General features: G+C 42.1%; 1 protein-coding gene across 1 annotated transcript in view; it reads right to left on the reverse strand.

The window, feature by feature from the left end:
- Positions 1 to 646: 646 nt before the first annotated feature.
- LOC129698548 (signal transducer and activator of transcription 4-like) overlaps positions 647 to 19586 on the reverse strand; it is a 50877-nt gene continuing 31937 nt past the window's right edge. Inside the window, exons 11-15 of the mRNA XM_055637627.1 lie at positions 9840 to 9931; positions 7015 to 7154; positions 1425 to 1616; positions 865 to 928; positions 647 to 779 (exon numbers count right to left, since the gene is read on the reverse strand). Of these exons, the coding sequence (XP_055493602.1) occupies positions 647 to 779; positions 865 to 928; positions 1425 to 1616; positions 7015 to 7154; positions 9840 to 9931 (621 nt within the window). The remainder of the gene's footprint in view (positions 780 to 864; positions 929 to 1424; positions 1617 to 7014; positions 7155 to 9839; positions 9932 to 19586) is intronic.

The raw sequence follows: 19586 nt of genomic DNA on the forward strand, positions 1-19586 counted from the left end.
TACTGCAAATCTGCCAAATGTTACCCAGAAGAAAGGCTTTCAATCAAACTTGGCAAGCATGAGCAGATCATTAACACAAACCTCAAATGTTCTTTTAAAGAATAGATTATGTTAATATTTTAATGTGGGTGTAGTTAACAGCTCAGAACAACATTTCTAATTTCATTTCTACGCTCCCTTCACGATCAAGTGATCACATCATTTGTAACGGCTGATGACCTTGTCACAAATGACTAAATGAAAGATTCAATATTACTGTAAGTATTATTGCAACGTAAAGCTATTATAGTTCAGCCCTGTGATCAATATTGCTGTTTGCTCTCTCATTATATTGAAAATGAGTCTTGGGTGGTGTGCATTCTAAGCTTGTGTTCAAATGGTAATGTAAATATCTCCTTGTGTGGTGCTCAAGGCAGCCTTAGCAATGTAGTCCATCTAACTTGGATCTAATAAAAGCTCACTGTACATAATTAATCTGGAATACTTATCTACAACCATAGTTATATCTGCAATTCATATTCTTGCTTAATATTCCAGAATACTTTTTTACAAAAAAAATCTTTAACTTTCCTTGATATTAAACAATGTGTAGGTTATATAGCGTTTGTCGTATTAGAATTTCTGAATAGAGTTCTGGAGATTAGTTTCAAATCATTGCTTCAAAACATACGGCAGTCTCGATTTCTGCAGGACTTAGTTGCTGTTTCAGTTCAGCATATACACCTGGTGACATAGGAAGTAAGTCAGATGAGGACACTGGAGCCGTGGACGCATTCGGACTGAAATATACAACAAATTAATGGTTAGCTCAACACATTCTTTTGTTAAAAAAAAAAAAAAAATTAATTGGCTGCATACACTTACAATTCAGAGAATGGGATAAACCTTGAGGAAATGTAGCCTTTCTGTGTCACCGTAGGTTCAGAAACTGTGTTAAAAAAAAAATACACATTAGTTTCAGCATTGAGATGATTATTGTTTTATTGGGGCAAAATTGATACAAATAATGCCCTTCAATTTTTATTGCACGAATTAAAAGAATTATGTCTGCATACTTTAAATGCTGTGAATCTATATATTTTAAGAGGCGGAAAGACTACATTACAATATCCAAAAATGTTCAAAAAAACATTAAAAATAAGACATAGATGTTAAACTTTTCTTTTCTCCCAGCCAAATTATAATCTTAGATTGTTTAATGAGTCTATGTTATTTAATTTAGTTACATGGAAAGTCTATTGCCTTTATTAATGCACAAAAACCAGCCATGCAAAGTTGATATGTTGAAAGCCTTTAGTTAATGATGTGTTAAAAGGAATAATAGCAGATGTAATGAAGTTATTTTCTGACTCGGTTACTAAACTGACATAACTAATTAGTGACACTAATAATTTTCCAATAATCCCAGTAGTTGTGATACTGACCTTCTTTCGGCTTATTATTGTAATGCCTCCCGAAAGCTTTATCCTTCTGTATATCAGGGTATAGGTACTGCAGTGGGTTTTCTGGAATATTCTCGGCCACCATTACTTTGTAGTCACGGATAATGTCAGGCAAAGGAACAGCTAATAACTGACTCTTGGAATATGGTTCCACTGAGTGAAATTTCATTTCTCCTAAAATAATAATACATGATTAAACTCGGATTCTTAGCGTGGCATGACATAAAACATGAAATAAACTATCATGTATGGAATAATATTTTAAATACACACATTCATTGCATCAATCTGATAAACATGTCTACAAAATGTTCTAAGGAGGAAACAGTGCAAATATTATTCAATTGAAAAAAATCTAATAGTATCACAGGAAGTAGTTCAGAGCCGTTTTATTGCTTAAAAAGTAATGTACCCACTTTGGCAGTTTAATTTGCCTTTGTAGGTGGAAATAGCTTGCAACGCCTTGTGCAATCTATAATAAAATACAAGTATTAAAGAACCCATCCTTTTGAATCATACTATTGGGATATCTAGCTAACAGACTCAATTAGAAATCTAAAAAAACAGTAGATGCTGGAAATCTAAAATGAAAACAGAAAAATTAATGGAAATGTTTGGGAAGGAACTGTAGATGCTGGTTTAAACTGAAGACAGACATAAAATGCTGGAGTAACTCCACGGGACAGGCAGTATCTCTGGAGAGAAGGAATGGGTAATGTTTTGGGTCAAGACGCTTCTTACTCAGCGGGTCAGATGGCAAGGATGAGAATAATGCTGAAGTTTCAGCTCAAATATCTTTCGTCAGAACAGGGAAGGAGACAGGAAGTTTGATGAGCTGTGAATGACCATGTGGATAAGCTATAAACAAGGTTACTTAGTCAATGAGTGACTGAGAGCATTGAGAGGGTGAGAATATAGACAGAAAAACATCGACAAAAAATGGAGACACAAGAAACTGCAGATGTTGGAATCTTGAGCAAAAAAGCCACAAGTGCTGGAGGTGACATGTGGAACTGCAGATGCTGGAATCGTGATGAAAACACAAAGCACTGGAGGAACTCTGTGGCTCAGACAGCACCTGTGCAGGAATGGACAGCTGATGTTTGATATCCTGACGCAAAACGTCCATTTCCTTCACAGAGGCTCGTGGGCCGCTGAGTTCCCACGGCACTTTTAATTGACAAAAAAAAAGAATTAAAACATGCAGAGCAGGAGGACATGCACACCAGCCCAGGTTAGGCATGTCTTGCATTTACAGTAAAAAGGAAAGAGAAAAAATAGCAAAATAAACTAAACAAGCAGAGCCAATATCACAAATGGAGCACATACAGGCATAGAAAGCAAGTTGCCTGAAGCTGTAGAAATCAATATTAAATTCAGAAGACTTCAATGTGCCCAGGTGGAAGATGGGGTGCTGTTCCTCAAGCTTGCATCAAGCATCTTATTTGCAACTTATTTGTTTGTTTATGGTACTTATTTTTCTATTTATCTATTTATTTACTTATTGTGTTAAATTAATCATTATGCCTCTTTAATTCTCCATTCCACTTCCAATCGGTCTCTTATAACGAGGTTCAATGCAAGCTTGAGGAGCTTGCAACACCTCGTGTCCAAAATGTGAATGATATACCACATATAGGCTTTGAGATAAAAGGGCGGATTGCAGCCTGGATAGAAAATAAGCTCAGTGACAGAGTTAGAGACTGGAGAGAGGCATTCAGAGCAGTTCTAAAAGTGTGGGGTCCAGATATTTTCTTTAGATATTTATGACTTGGACATGGTATAGTAGGCACAATTTCAAAATTTGTCAATGACATGAAACTTGCTGACATAGTTGCGGATTTTAAAGGGATCCGCCTTTGAAGGAAGCACCGGCGATGGGATGGGCAGATGGTTGGTAGATGATGTTTAATCATGGGAAAAATGAATTGTTAAATTTTGGAAGGAAAAATTGAGAAGAGGCAATATAAGCTAGGAGGCAGCATTCTAAAAGGAGTACAAGAACTGAGAAATTGATGGGGATATGTGTAGAATTCCCTGAAAATGACAGGGCAGGTTGGAAAAATGTATTGGAAAAAAAAAAATCCTATATACTGAACTTTAAAAGTTGGAGCACAGAGTACAAAAGCAAGGAAATCTTTATGGAAAAAGAAATCTCGGCCAAGGTTGGAATAGGACATTAAATTTTGTGTGCTATAATTCAGGAAGGATATACAGTACAGACATGGGCCGCATAATCTGGGGGGCTGGGCAGCTGCAACACCCCACATTTTTGGCTAGACATGTTTCAATGTCTCCGGAATTGGACGAGGCGCTGCTGTGCTCTGAGCAACCTGGTTGTGGGTGTTTGAGAGCCGGTGCGGAGGGAGGGGTGGAAGCAGAAGCAGCGGTGGTGGGCAGATGCGGACGGGGAGCCAGGGCTGGCATGCGCTCGCTGCAGCTCCAGCCATGGTGCAGCCTCAGTGCAAGAGTCCCGGGTTGTCGGAGGGGTTGGAAGTGTTGCACCGCTGCCGTGAGAGTCTCTGCGCCAAATTCGCCTTGGTGACTGGCATGGATCAGGCTGTGGCTCGGTGCATCCTGGAGGACAACCAGTGGCTGCGGGAAGTAGGTACCAAGCACTGGGTAGAAGCGGTGGAAGATAGTGGCCTTCAAATGGGGGTGGTTGGAGAAAGCATCCTGCTAGCCTGCTAGATTTTCACTTACTGTAACTGCAGGAAAAATGTTCCCGATGTTGGGGGAGTCCAGAACCAGGGGTCACAGTTTAAGAATAAGGGGTAGGCCATTTAGGACCGAGATGATGACAAATATTCTTCACCCAGAGAGTTGTGAATCTGTGGAATTCCCTCCCACAGAAGGCAGTGGAGGCCAATTCACTGGATGTTTTCAAGAGCAAGTTACATTTAGTTCTTGGGGCTAGCAAAATCAAGGGATATGGGGGAAAAAACAGCAAAAGGGCCACATATTTTGGATGAACAGCCATTATCACATTGAATGGCAGTGCTAGCTCGAAGGGCTGAAAGGCCTATTCTTGCACCTATTTTCTATGTTTCTATGTAATTTGCTCATGCTTGAATATATGGCAATAAAACCCGACCACTTGATTTAGAAACATTCATGCATGGTGGAGGCATAATAGGGTGATACAGTGTGAAAACAGGCCCTTCGGCCCAACTTGCCCACACCCGCCAACATGTCTCAACTCCACTACCTACTTTTGATCCATATTCCTCCAAACCTGTCCTATCCATGTACAAATCTAACTGTATCTTAAATGTTGGGATAGTCCTGGCCTCAACTACCTCCTCTGGCAGCTTGTTCCATACACCCACCACCCTTTGTGGAAAAAGTTACCCCTCAGATTCCTATGAAATATTATCCCCTTCACCTTAAATCTGTCCTCTGGTCCTCGATTCACCTACTCTGGGCAAGAAGCTCAGTGCATTGAAATGTGTATTTCTAATGTATTTTAGATTTCTCGAAAGTCTTACTTTAAAAAAAGTAACGTTTCCACAAACATATACCCCCTTTATTATTGTCATGGTTTGATGATTCTAAATTCAAATCAAGATGAAATAGACGTCAAAAAGAGAACGCATACTTTCAAAATACTCTGATTTTTTCCCCGAGCAAAACATAATTGTATGACTTTGCAAAATCAGGAAATGTTATGATTATTTCTTGTCCCTTTTTCCAACTACAAATTAAAAAAAAACAACTTGAAATTATAACACATTTAAAAGTTTTTTTGTCAAATTTTCTGTACTGTGGAAGGCACTGGCATCGATCCGGTGGTGGGGGGGGTGATGGGGGATGGGGGACTTTGTGAGCTGGGGGATGCCCTGTATTGTTATCCCCCAGTTTTTGGAGGTCGAACAATAACAAAAATAATAATCACCTGCTCCTATCTCTCATGTAGGCCCGACATTGAAATCATATTTCTACAATGCACTAAAACATGATTTTAATACATCAAATTTCAAAACGTCCCTACCATGGGGGGGGGGGGGGGGGTCCTCCCACACCCTCCCTCTATCACCGGGTAACCCTAAGGCCAGTGATTAGTGATCGCTCAGTCCCCACACGTTCAAAAATGCTCCGTGGCCCCTGCAGTATAGTTTGATTTATTGTCACGTATACCGAGCGAGGTACAGTGAAAAATATTTGTTGCGTGCTAACCAGTCAGCAGAAAGACAATAAATGATTACAATCAAGCCTATTACAGTGTGTAGATACATTATACTATAATGGCTCCAGGAAGGATGCAGGAGATATTCACTAATTTAATCCCATTGATGCAGCACTTTGTTTAAATGGATGGTCTGGAAAAAACATACTTTGTTTTCACTGGAGTGGGGAGATGATGAGGGGAAATAAAGAGAGACATTCTGACTAATGGTGGTGAGGATGGTCAGAGTTTGGAATGTACTCATAAGAGTGGTAATGGAGGCAGATTCAACTGTTGCATTCACAGTGGAGATTGATAAGTAACAGAATATTGTAGGCCTTATGGGGAGATGCCAGGGGAGGGGCAATACTCAACTTGTACAGGCTTGACAAACTAAAAGTTGTTTATTTCAGACTCTGATTTTCTTCCTGTTATAAAAACTGTAGGCTCATTGTTTTGTTGACGTTTGAGTATGTTATTTAATTATTAATCTGGTCAGATTACTATTTTAGTTATATATTGACACATTGTCCAAGAAACTATTTTATGGAAACCTTCAGTGTTTCAGGTACCCCTTTGAAGCACAGAACTGCTTTAACATTGTCTGTGCATTCCACTTACTATCACCTACTTACCTCTTCCTCAGCTGTTTAAACCCACACCCATACTATATATTGGTCACATTTAGACCGGATTAATCCAATGTGCTTCTTACCCATCTCCCTTGTTTCATTCTCCACAAACTTCCCATAATCAACCTGAAACATGTCCAGGTACTTGCAGACCTCCACTGAATTTTACTTAAACAGCCGCTGGTAGAGTTGCTTTCTCACAGCGCCAGAGACCCAGGTTCGACCCTGACCTCGGGTGGTATCTCTGTGGAGTTTGCACATTCTCCCTGTGACCACGTGGGTTTCCGTCGGGTGCTCCGGTTTCCCCCCACACCCCAAAGTCGTGCGAAATTGTAGATTAATTGGCTTCTGTAAGGGTGTAGGATAGAACTAGTGTATGGGTGATCATTGGTCGGCATGGACAGTGGGCCGTAATGCCTGTTTCCACGCTGTATCTCTAAAATAAACTAATCTTAGGGTTAAGGTAGGCGATAGGGGGTTAAGAAGATATCTGACAATGAATTATTTCACCAAGAGGATGGCTAGAATCTAAATGCATTGCCAGAGGTGTTAGTGAACACAGATATTTAAGTCTCACAATATTTAAGTGTCTAGGCGCTCACATAAATCACAAAGTTATTGAAGGCTACAGATCAAGTGCTGGTAAATGTGATTAGTATAGATGTTCACAATTGTTAGAATGGACATGATGGGCCGAAGGGACTGTTTTTATGCTGTATGCCCATGATTCTGACTGTGACTTTGATCTTGGCTGGAAACCCAACCCGCAGCTCACCATTCTCGGATCGATCCACCCAGGTGAAGGTAATGGCACCGTCTCTGCTGCTTTCACTGAACCGCAATAAAAAAGTGCCAGATGGTTTGTCCTTCAATAACGCACGTTCCTTCTCCTTACTCACAAATCCCACAATATACCTGAAGAAACATGCGATTTAGAAAAGGTTACTTAACAATGATACTCCATGGTATAAAGCTACAATGATTTCCTTTTTTAAAAAAAATGTTTTTGATGTTTTCGATGTTCCTTTCCTCAACCTGATGATGATTCGAGTTGAACTACGCTACTGCAGTTTGGTTATCTTATATTATTGTTATGCAATATTAAAGCTTTTTCTTTTAGGAACAGTCAATGGCCTTGTGAATTGTTCTGAGTGTGCCCAGTAACTACAGTGCGGTAATAAAGGAAATAACTTTGTTATTACTGTGCTTAATAAGAAATATGTACGTGTAATCATAAATGTAAGAGCTAAAACCAACCAACTCGCTCAACTGACCACTCCGTTTGTATGAGCAGAACCCAAATGTTTTCCACATGAGATATCCCACTGAATCAGAAATAATTCACCCTGTATGACTGTGGATTTCTGAAAAAAAACAATACAGCTCAACGTACTCCCATCTCCATCCCTGCATCATTTATTTTATTCAAGCCTCAATTCAATTCTCTTTAGAAAGTCCCAATAGAATCTTTTTCTACCATCCTTGGTTTAAAAATTGCGACTTTAAAATAGTTTTTTATTTTCAGTCTTCAAGTCATGTCCTGTGGTTTACAGCCGGGCTACTAATCCTTTCTCTCTGCCTGTACTCCTCATGAATTGGAACATTTCAGCTCATCTCCCACCACCTTCTCTGCTCTGGGAACTGTCTCAGCTTCTCCAGCTTTTTCCTGCGATGTAATCCACTGATTCCAGCCGAGTCACTCACATTTCGCAGCAAGTGCTTCTGGACAAGTGTTGGAGGCAGGCAGCAGCGCGAGAATTGAACATGGAGTCAGGAGAATCATTCCTACTTTAAACTATCCTCGCTAGCATCAGGCTGTGTTGCTATCCTTTGAGCATGATTGGTTTAGTTGCTAAGCCATTGGTGATACATCAGGGTGCGGTCATGTGCCATGCTATTCAGCGAGAAAGTATTGCAACATACACTATACTGCTATTTTGCAGATGAAAATTGCCTAATGACAGGACATATGCAGAGTAGCCTCAACCAATAAGGCAAACTATGAGTTTTAAAACATCCCTTCCAATTCCTAACCACATTAGAGTCTTATGTGATAGTAAATGAGCACAACATCATTTATTTTCCTCTATTTATCAAGTAAAAGAAACATAGTACAAATGTTCCTATTAGCAAAGTGCAAAGTATTGGTGACCAGAAAAGTGATTGCATTTTTCCAGTGACTTGACTCGTTTTCAGTAAATCTAATTCTCAGCCCAAAATGGCTGGGCAAACTTCCTCAAATAACACTGGGTTTACAGCAGAATACCACCCATACTTTGGACACATTGCCACAGAATTATCAGTCTTACTCAGTCTGTAAAGAAAGTTAGCGCAGGAAAGTTCAAGGGTGAATTAATTATGATGATACTGGTCTTGAGTCGCGGTGTCAAATGAGTGTTGTTCAGTTATAGAGATACAGCATGGAAACAGGCCCTTTGGCCCACTAATTCCATGCTGACCAACAATCACCCCATACACTAGTTGTATCCTACACACTAGGGACAATTTACAGAAGCCAATTAGCCTACAAACCCACTCATCTCTGGAAGATTTATCAAAGGCTTCCTATTAAGGCCACTGTCCCACTTTCCAGAGTTACTCACGAATTCTCCCGAGTTTTGCCCTTGATTCAAACTCGGAGAATTACGGTAATAGCCAGCCGTAGGTACTCGGGGCTATTTTTTTTTACTCATGGACATTTTCAACATGCTGAAAAAACGTCCCGACTTACCTGATGCCCCGAGTACCTATGGCTGGCATTACGAGCCGCTACGAAATATCTACGAACTCCTACGGCCTCGCTACGGACTTGCTACGGACATTCTCCAAGTTTGAATCAAGGGGGAAACTCAGGAGAATTCGTGAGTAACTCGGGAAAGTGGGACAGGGGTTTAAAGGTCCCTAATACACCTTGCAATCCTCACCTCAAATCTAAAACCTCTGTTTTTTAATTTCCCTACTCTGGGTTAAAGACACCTTGCATTCACCCTGTCTGTTCCCCTTATGATTTTATACATCTCTATATGATCACTGCTCAGTCTGCTGCGCTCCAAGGAATAAAAGCTTGGCCTGTCCAATCTTTCCCTCTAGCCCAGGGCCCCTAGTCCCGGAAACATCCTCGTTAAAACAGTTACATTCATACTCAAATTAAAGAACTGAACCTCAGTTAAATAGAGAAACTTCATATTTCAATATTACTCCCAATGCACCAAGGTGGCAGAGGATGTGTGTTTTATAACTTATAATTATGGGCAGCACAGTGGTGCAGTAGTAGAGTTGCTGCTTTACTGTGCCAGAGACCCGGGTTCAATCCTGACTACCGGTGCTGTCTGTATGGAGTTTGTATGTTCTCCCCGTGCCCTCATGGGTTTTATCCGGGTACTCCGTTTTCCACCCACACTCCACGGATGCCCAAATTTGTAGGTTAATTGGCTTCGGGAAATTGTAAATTGTCCCCAGTGTGTGGGATAGTACTAGTGTAAGGGGTGATTGCTAGTTGGTGCGGACTTGTTGGGCCGAAGGGCTTGTTTCCACACTGTATCTCTAAAGTCTACAGTAAAGACTAAAGTTTAAAAGTTACTATTTGGGACTTTTGGTTACCCGTCAATCCACAAAGTCAAAAGGTGCTTCTTGATGAGCTCCAGGATTCCGTCTAACCACAACCAGAAACTGAATCTGTTTGGTAGGTTCTCCTGCAAATTAAAAGTAAGTAAGTAAGTAAGTAAGTTTATTGGCCAAGTATTCACATACAAGGAATTTGCCTTGTTGCTCCACCCACAAGTAACAACATGACATACAGTGACAGTTACGAGAGACTGAGAAAACACTAAACATTAATAATAATAAAACATTAATGATAAAACACCATTGATCAAGCATGTGAACCAACAAAATACCAGATCAAAGGGAGGCTAGAGATTTTTGGTTGTTGAGTAGAGCAACTACTCGTGGATAAAAACTTTTTATGTCTGGCTGTGGCAGCTTTGACAGTCCGGAGTTGCCTTCCAGAGGGAAGTTATTCAAAGAGTTTGTGGCCAAGGTGAGAGGGGTCAGAGATTATCTTGCCCGCTCGCTTCCTGGCCCTTGCAGTGTACAGTTAAGGGCCTGTCCCACCAGCATGCAATTGCATGCGTCTAGCGCGACCAAACATGGTCGCTTGAGGCGCAGGGGCCATGCGGGGCCAGTCCCACTTCGAACCGCGGAGGCGTATGGAGTTGCGCGGGGCTGGTCCCGACATCATACTCACCAATCAGCTGGGCAGGAGACGGGCTGACTGAATTTGGACGTCGCATGGCGTCGGCGGTGATGTCATCACGCAATGGCACGCCAGGCGGTGACGTCATCACGCAACGGCCCGCCAGGCGGTGACATCATCACACGATGCCACACCCTAGGCGTATGCCATCAAGACGCTGCGTACGACGTCAAGACGCTGCGTACTCCGTTGAGTTGCTGCGTACGCTCTCAATGCACCTGCGGGCCGACAGGCCGTTGGCGCGCGAAGATTTCGGACAGTGCGGGACTTTCGGAGCCCCGCGCGATGTCGGGACCAGTCCCGCCCAACTCCATACGCCTCCGCAGTTTGAAGTGGGACTGGCCCCGCGCGGCCGTACGATTCAAGCGACCACGTTTGGTCGCGCTAGACGCATGCAATCGCATGCTGGCGGGACAGGCCCTTTAATCAATGGAGAGAGGTTGCAGCTAACCACAGAAAATTACCATGACATTAGAAGTAGCAATTTGATTTGGAAGTCTGGGGCTGTTTGAAATTAAGGTCCAAAAGTTGTCTATGGAACAAGAGGTGCAGATGTGCGTACGTGCATGGTCTAGGCATCTGGCATTGGAAAAGCGACACAGGAACATGTACAAAAAAGAAATATTCCTTTCCAATAGATAATATGTTTTCCTAACAACAGTTATACCATAAAAATATTTGCATTTTTGTAGGCCCATTAGCGTAGAAAAAATATTTCCATTTGCTTCACAGACATCTGGCAAAACAGGAAGACCAAGTCAATGAAACAAAATCAAGAGGTATTGTCCATTGTGTGATCAATTGAGGAAGTTTCAGAGGAGACAAGAATATGGATTTATTTAGGAACTTCAAAGATCAAGGGTTCGGAAACTGAGGGCGCAACACCATTGGGCAAAAAGGATGAAAGTAAATGTTAGAATCAGAAGCTGAGAGCTGGGGTTGGTGTCAGGAGAGGGTGGGGGTCAGTGGCGGGGTCAGGATTTTCAATGGAGGAGATGAAAGAGTTAAAAAGAAGTGGAGGCCTAACATGTGCATTGAAATGTTAAAATTTGTCAAGTTGTAGTAACAGTATCAAATGAATCTCACTGTTCGCAGGGTTCATTGAATTAGCATCACCCAATCTAAGATAGAAAGGTTTAGATAAGCTAAAATGTATGGAATGTTGAGAGTGGAAAGACAGCTGTGTTTATTTGATGACAAATGTGCTAGATTATTTCAGGGGCAGATGGGTGATGGAGGTGGAAGTAGCTGGCTCTCTGTCACCCGTCCTGCAATAGTTTGCACAAATCTCCATCATAATTGTCCACTAGGGGCGCTGCACTGGCAGCAGCCTCTACCTACAGCCTGTCTGTTATTTCTATCTTTTAAATTATTTTTAGTTAGTCTAAAGTCTGTTTTGGGGGAAACTTTTACTTTTCTATGTGGGGGAGGGGGGCAGGGTAAGGGGGAAACTGTCTCCCAGTCTCTTCCTGGCGGGGACGCAACTATTTCACCGAGTCGCGTCCTCGCCCCCACCTCGCGGCCTACCAGCTGGATCCGAGCGGCCTTTCCTGCTGGGGACCGGGAACCGGACCAGGGCTGCTACAGCGGCGGCGCAGCGCTGGATTCACCGCGGAGCGGGCGATGCCTACCTGGGTCACCGTTTGGAGCTCCGGAGCGTTGGGCCGCTGCTCCAACATCGTGGAACTCTGGTGCGGAGAGCTTCCAACGCGGGCGGCACTGACCGTCATCGCGGAGGCCCAGGGCGCCTTGCAGAGGGCCACCAGCAGCAGTCTCCACCCGGCGCGGCCTGCGGACTTTGGAAGCCACCGACTCCGGTAGGAGGGGGCCGACTCTGGTGTCCACGCCGCTGAGGACGTCCCGCAGCCCCGACGTCGGACTTACAACACCCCGGCAAGCGGTCCTGAACATCGGGCCGCCCGTAGCGGCAACTGCGGAGGGCACGGGGAGGCCCTGACCACGGGGAACAGTGGAGGAAGAGACTGACTTTGGTGCCTTCCCACACAGTGGGAAACTTTGATTCTGCTGTGTGGGGATGTTTTATGTCAAACCCTATAGTGTGTTGTGTCCCTTTTTTTATTGTATGGCTGTATGGGAATTTGATTTCACTGTGCCATCTGGCACATGTGATGAATAAATCTATCTTGTATCTTGTATCTTGTAATTGTCAACATGCAAAGCAATTCATAGAAATGTTATTGTATGTGGGAAATAGTCAGCGTGACTTTGTGTGTAGAAAATAATGTGTCGTGAATTTGATTGAGGTATTTTTGAAGATGCAACCAAGAGGATTGATGAGGCCAAGGCGGTAGACATTGTAAACATGGACTTTAGCAAGGCCTTTGACAAGGCTCCGTATGCTAGGCTGTCCCAGAAAGTTAGAACACATGAGATCTAGGGTGAGTTAAATAACTGGATATAACATTGGCTGGTGGTAGGAGATAGAGCGTGGAAAGTGGAAGGCTATTTTTCCAGATTGGAGGCCCGTGACCAGTGGCACGCTACAGGATCAGTGCTGAGTCCACTGTCGTTCAGCACCTATATTAACAATATGGATGGGATTGTAAGTGGCAAGATTAGTAAGTTTGAGGATGACAACACAATTGGTGGTATAGGGAACAGCGAAGAGGATTATCTAAAATTACAAAATTACTAAAATTACAACTGCGATAGGGGATCAGAGAATGGCAGATGGAATTGAACTCTGACAAGTAACAAGTATTGTATTTGGGAAGTTCAACCGGGGAAGCACTTGCACAGTAAATGAAAGGGTCTTGGAAAGTGTTGAAGTACAAAGAAAGGGTGGTGAATAAGGTGTTTGGTTTCATCGATCGGGGCACTGAGTGCAGTAGTTGGGAACTCATGTTACAACTACAAGATGTCGGTGAGACCACACTTAAGTACTGTCTACAGTTCTGGTCATCGAGGATATCATAAAACTAGAAAGGGTGCAGAAAACATTTACAAGGAAGTTAGCAGAACTGGAAGGCTTGAGTTATAAGGAGAGACTGGATCGGCTGTGGCTTTTACCCCTGGAGCCTTCAGGTTGAGTGGTGATCTTATCATCATGAAGGCGAGAGATAAAATAATGAGGGCCACAGGTAAGGTGAATGCTCACTCTCTTCTTCCAGGGCAGCCTAAAACTGGAGAGTATAGATTTAAGGGGAGAGGGGACATTTTTAAAGTGGGTATGAGGAGGAACAGTTTATTAAAGTTTTTTTTTAATTTTAAAGTGGATATGAGGAGGAACAGTTCTCTCACAGTGGGTAGAGGGTATGAGCAACGAACTGCCAGAGAAAGTACAGTTGCCACGTTTAAAAGATATTTAGACAGGTGCATGGATTGGGGCAAATGTAAGCAAATGGGACTATCTCATGTAAGCAACTTGGTCAACATGGACGAGTTGGGCTGAAGGGCCTGTTCCCGTACTGTATCATGTTATGACTTTTTAGATTATAATGGGGAGGGGGAGAAATATTCAGGATTCATGTTCTGGACAAAATTATTGTGGTTAAATAGATCTCTGTGCCTATAAGGGCACAATGCACAAGTGGTGTGGAGAGGGCCAGGGCAAAGTGGGCTCTGCTGCAAACCCTCAAGGATAGATTAGCTTTTAACAATGGATGTTAACTTGTACATTCACGACTTTGGTGCACAGAGGATCCGGATAGAAAATCAGTCTTCGTGTGCGTGATTTTCCTTTATGGTGGTCTTTGTCTAAGTTGAATCACCGAGAGCACAACAATGTGGTGCCACACAACCAATGTCTTGGCTTTTTTTAAAAATTGGAAAGGTTTAGAGCGATATGGGCCAAATGCAGGAAAATAGGAGCAGCTCATGTAGGCAACTTGGTCAACATGGACGAGTTGGGCATGACATATAACTATATCATGCTATCTGTATATCATCGTTGGGCATAACTTGTAATTATGTCATGCTGTATAACATTATGGCTCTATGCCTTGGGAAAAAAATAATTGGACTTTTCATTTTTGTGTATGACAATTATGTCTGTCAATTTCCCCCGTCTTGGGTGCTGACCAGGAAAACATTTTATCTGAGGTACACAAAAATGCTGGAGAAACTCAGCGGGTGCAACAGCATCTATGGAGCGAAGGAAATAGGTGACGTTTCGGCCCGAAACGTCACCTATTTCCTTCGCTCCATAGATGCTGCTGCACCCGCTGAGTTTCTCCAGCATTTTTGTGTACCTTCGATTTTCCAGCATCTGCAGTTCCTTCTTGAACATTTTATCTGAAGTTGGAGCATTCAAATTATTGATGTACTAGCTGTCGAATAATGAGCTTAAGAAATGTGCACATTTTTAACTAAAGCCCATTATTCAAAGACGAAGAATGTTTCTGTTTACATAGAAACATAGAAACATAGAAATTAGGTGCAGGAGTAGGCCACTCGGCCCTTCGAGCCTGCACCGCCATTCAATATGATCATGGCTGATCATGGTTTGATCGAACTATCTATGTAAAGGCCATGGGGTAAACGAAGTATTGCACATTCAGCAGTAAATTAAAAGTTTTACTTGCCTTACAGAATTTATTCCATGAAATGTGGCAATCATTGTATTTCAATTGCTGTCCTAGAAAAGAGTAACAAAATAGCAAATATAAGACCATACACATAACACATTTTTCCAAATATATTATTCAGCAGAATTACAGAGCTGGTTATTCCTGTTGCTAATTTTACACGTTTCCACTCCACTGCCAGAAGGACATATTTTACCCTGGCACTTTGCCATTTTAATTGATTTCCTTTTTGGTGTGTTGCAAAATGTTTATACTCTGTGCCACTGTACTGAGCTGCAAATCTGTAACACTTTGCAGCTAAATTAATTGATACTTAAAATCACTTACAAGAATTTACCTCATTCTTTCCAAAGAAACCAAATGTCACTCAGACAAAAAAGTTTGTGAAAATCCAACAACTTGCTTCCAGTCCCCCCTACCCCCACCTACAATCAGTCTAAAGAAGGGTCCCAACCCGAAAAGTCCCCGATCCATTTTCTTTAGGGATGCCGTCTGACCCACTGAATTATTCCTGTATTTTATGTCCATCTTTGTGAAAGTTATTATTATGTTATATCACAAATAATTATTGGCTAATACAAAATCAGTCAAAATGTAATGAAAAGGAACTACAGATGCTGGTTTATACCAAAGGTAGACAAAAGTAGTGATGTTTTCAAAGACTATACTTCAAATCTTTGGAGCTTTATCACCATGCAAATAGCAACTTGTTTTTGAATCATTTCCAAAAGCCAGCAATGCATATGTTAGTAATCACTGAGGACTAGTAAAAATGTGAGCATTCATTCTCATGACCTCTAATGCTATTTACAAATAGAGAAATTTTCAGTAGGGCAGGATGAAGTCATTTATAGATCATTCCAGTTAATCCTTTGCTGGAGTTAAAAACTCTGGTAACTTGGGATGTGAGCAATATTATTTAACAGAGAGCCAACTAAATGCAACCCAACGATGCCATCATACGGAGGATAGGTAACATTGAGCATAATGCAAGAATGGAAAAGTCAATTGCAAACTTCTTATGCATTTACAAGAGAAATGCAAGAGACATAAATATCAGTATTGTGGGTCTTATCTGCAACACATTGCTTGATAGCTGCCAAAAATATGTGTGTGTGTTGATGTTGTGATAGGTTGTTGGAAGAAATCTTCAGTAAATAGCATTTCTTGCCTATGTTTAAAATTGACGAGGAATTGGTGAGAGACTGCACTAATAAAGATTGTTTTTGCAAGAAAAGAAAGCCCAGAAGCTTACAGCAACAAACGACCAATTCACCTACAAGCTGGCACTCACATGAGGCTGCAGGTGAAGGATATTTTATTTTGCTGGTAGCCACAAGATAAAATATCCAAGCTATTATAAAACCACAAAAGCTGTTTGGCTACCTATGGAAGAAGCTCCCTGATTTTCACCTCTATTGATATCCAGTGAATAAACATGGAGAAAGATTTAAGTATTGTGTAGTCACATTTTTATGTTTGTGTGAGGAGCTTGAATTTCTGCATTAGTGCATGAACTAAAAGTGAACAAAATCGAAATGAATGGTAGTAACATGATTTAACTGCAAAGTTTGGTGGTCAGTCACCATCATCATTTTTTGAAAGAATAACATTTGTATGCTAGCTGAGAGTTTTCAATAGGAATAACTTTTCAATAGGAATAGGTCATAATCTCTTCTTCCTAACCCCATTCTCCTGCCTTCTCCCCATAACCTCTGTCACTTGTACTAATCAAGAATCTATGTATTTTTGCCTGATAAATATCCATTGACTTGGCCTCCACAGCCTTCTGTGGCAAATAATTCCACAGATTCACCACCCTCTGAGTAAAGAAATTCCTCCTCATCTCCTTCCTAAAGGAATGCCCTTTAATTCTGAGGTCTCTAAGACCTCTAATCCTAGACTCTTCCACAAGGTGGCGATTTAGGCCAAAGTTGAAGCTTGAAGGAAAACAGAGGCTGCTGGAAATATCCAGCAGTCAGGCCACATCTGTGGGATAAGAAATAGAGTCAACGTTTCAGGTCGGAGACCCTTCGTCAGAATTTATAAAGGAGACAAAAGCATCATGTAAAGCTGCAGGGAGAGTAGAGGGTGGGGATACCAGTGATGGGATGAAACCACAGTGATCATGGGGATAACATGTAAGCACGATTATCTTGTGATGGCATGAGTGGGAGCAGTTAGAGTGTGAGACCCTAGACAGAAGGACCAAGACAAACACAGGTGGGAGATGGAAAATGCAGAATAATGGAACAACCTCAGCAGCTCAGAAAAGTCATAAAATTCAACATTGAGTCCAGAGGAGTTTAGATGGCCAGAGGAAAGTTGGGATGCTGTTCCTCAAGCTTGTATTGGGCCTCACTACAATACTGCAGGAGGTGTAAAAAATCATGAGAAGAATAGATTAGGTAGATGGACAGAGTCTCTTGCCCAGAGTATACGAAATGAGGACCAGCGGACATGGGTTTAAGGTGAAGGGGATCAGATTTAATAGGAATCTGAGGGGTAACTTTTTCACACAAAGGGTGGTTGGTGTATGGAACGAGCTGCCAGATGAGGTAGTTGAGGCTGGGACTATCCCAACGTTTAAGAAACAGACAGGTACATGGATTGGATATGTTTGGAGGGATATGGACCAAATGCAGGCAGGTTGGACTAGTGTAGCTGGGACATGTTGACTGGTGTGTACAGGTTGTGCTGACGGGCCTGTTTCAAAATGTAGGTTGCAAAATGTGGAAGACCAAGCCCAATATGTCACGCTGAACACACCCTCCACTCCCAGAGAGAAATAAAAGGAAGGAAAGAAAATAGCTGAGGTAATACTACATATATTTCCACACTGTATCATTCTATGACTCTTGGAGGCCACAGACTGAAAGGTCAGGAACTAATGTGGTGGACAACAACAGGCTCATGTTCACTTGCTGACTGAACGCAGGTGTTCCACAAAGTGATCACACCTAATCTGCTTTTGGTTTTCTCTACATTGGTGAATTTTGAGTACTACTTCTTCATAAAACTAGATTTCACGGTCTGAGTCAGTCATTCATATGTAGTATTACCTCAGCTGTTTTCTTTCCTTCCTTTTATTTCTCTCTGGGAGTGGAGGGTGTGTTCAGCGTGACATGTTGGGCTTGTCCTCCCGTATTTTGCAATCTGCGCAGTCTTTTGCCTATATTCATTAGTCATAAGATCATATGCGATAGGAGCAGAAATAGGCCATCCAGCCCATCAAGTCTACTCCGCCATTCAATCATGGCTGATCTATCTCTCCCTCCTAACCCCATTCTCCTGCCTTCTCCCCGTAACCTCTAATACTCGTACTAATCAAGTCAAGTCAAGTCACATTTATTTATATAGCTCATTTAAAAAAACAACTCTCGTTGGCCAAAGTGCTTTACATTTGTTATAAGAATAGTATAAACAAACAAACTACATACATATATAGTTTTGTGTACCTACATATATACATATAGCCCTTGCCCAGTGGACATCGGGAAAGGCCTGGGAGTATAGATAAGATTTTAGTCTTGACTTAAAGGAGTCGATGGAGGGGGCAGTTCTGATGGGAAATCAAGAATCTATCTATCTGTATCTGTATATGTATTTTTTATGTATATGTATATGCATTTTTACTTCTATTTATTTGTTGTTATTTGTACTGCACACTGAATGGACACTGGTTGAGCAACGTTTTTTTGTTTCCTCTGGGTATGTGAGTACTCAGGAAAATGACAATAAAGATATACTGATACTGACTGACTGATCTCTGCCTTAAATCTATCCACTGACTTTGCGTCCAGAGTCTTCTGTGGTAGCCTTTTGTGTTGTCTATGTTCTCAACCTCTAACTCAGCGGTCGGCAACCTACGGCCCCCGGGCCGATTGTGGCCCATAACCCGAAATCATCCGGCCCGCAGGCGGATTCTTTTTCCCGTAATCATCCGGCCCGCCAATCGCGGCCGAGTGCCGATCGCGGCCGAGCTCTGGCTGTACTGCATCCTGCGCTATGCGTCCGGCAGGGCCGCCCGCGCATCTTCTGTGAACACGTGATTTGATGCCTGCCATCCGGGGTGGGATTGGGGTGGGATCTATGTGTACACATGATAGATGTGGCCAGCCATCCACTCACAGACATGCATCCTGGCCCCAATGCAGAACAAGGTTGCCGACCCCTGCTCTAACTGCTCCCATTTATTTACCCATTGACTGAATAACCTTGTTCATAACCTCTCCACATGGTCACCACAAGTTTTGTCCTATAAAAGAATTACCCTTACCCCCACCCTCCTTACAATTATCAAGCTTCTCTTGTCACACGCTCATCTCTCCGTTGCCATCGGGAAGAAGGTACAGGAGCTTGAAATCTGGAACATCCAGGTTAAAGAACAGCTTCCTCCCCACAGCCTTCAGGCTACTAAATACAACATCAAACAAGCTCTGAACAATAACATTCTATTGCACTTCATCTGTTTAATTAATATATATATATATATATATATATATGGTCTATGGTATTTAGACACACTGAATTTTTATCTCCTGT

This window comes from Leucoraja erinacea, chromosome 7 (assembly GCF_028641065.1).
Source record: "Leucoraja erinacea ecotype New England chromosome 7, Leri_hhj_1, whole genome shotgun sequence".
In the NCBI taxonomy this organism is placed as follows: Eukaryota; Metazoa; Chordata; class Chondrichthyes; order Rajiformes; family Rajidae; genus Leucoraja; species Leucoraja erinaceus.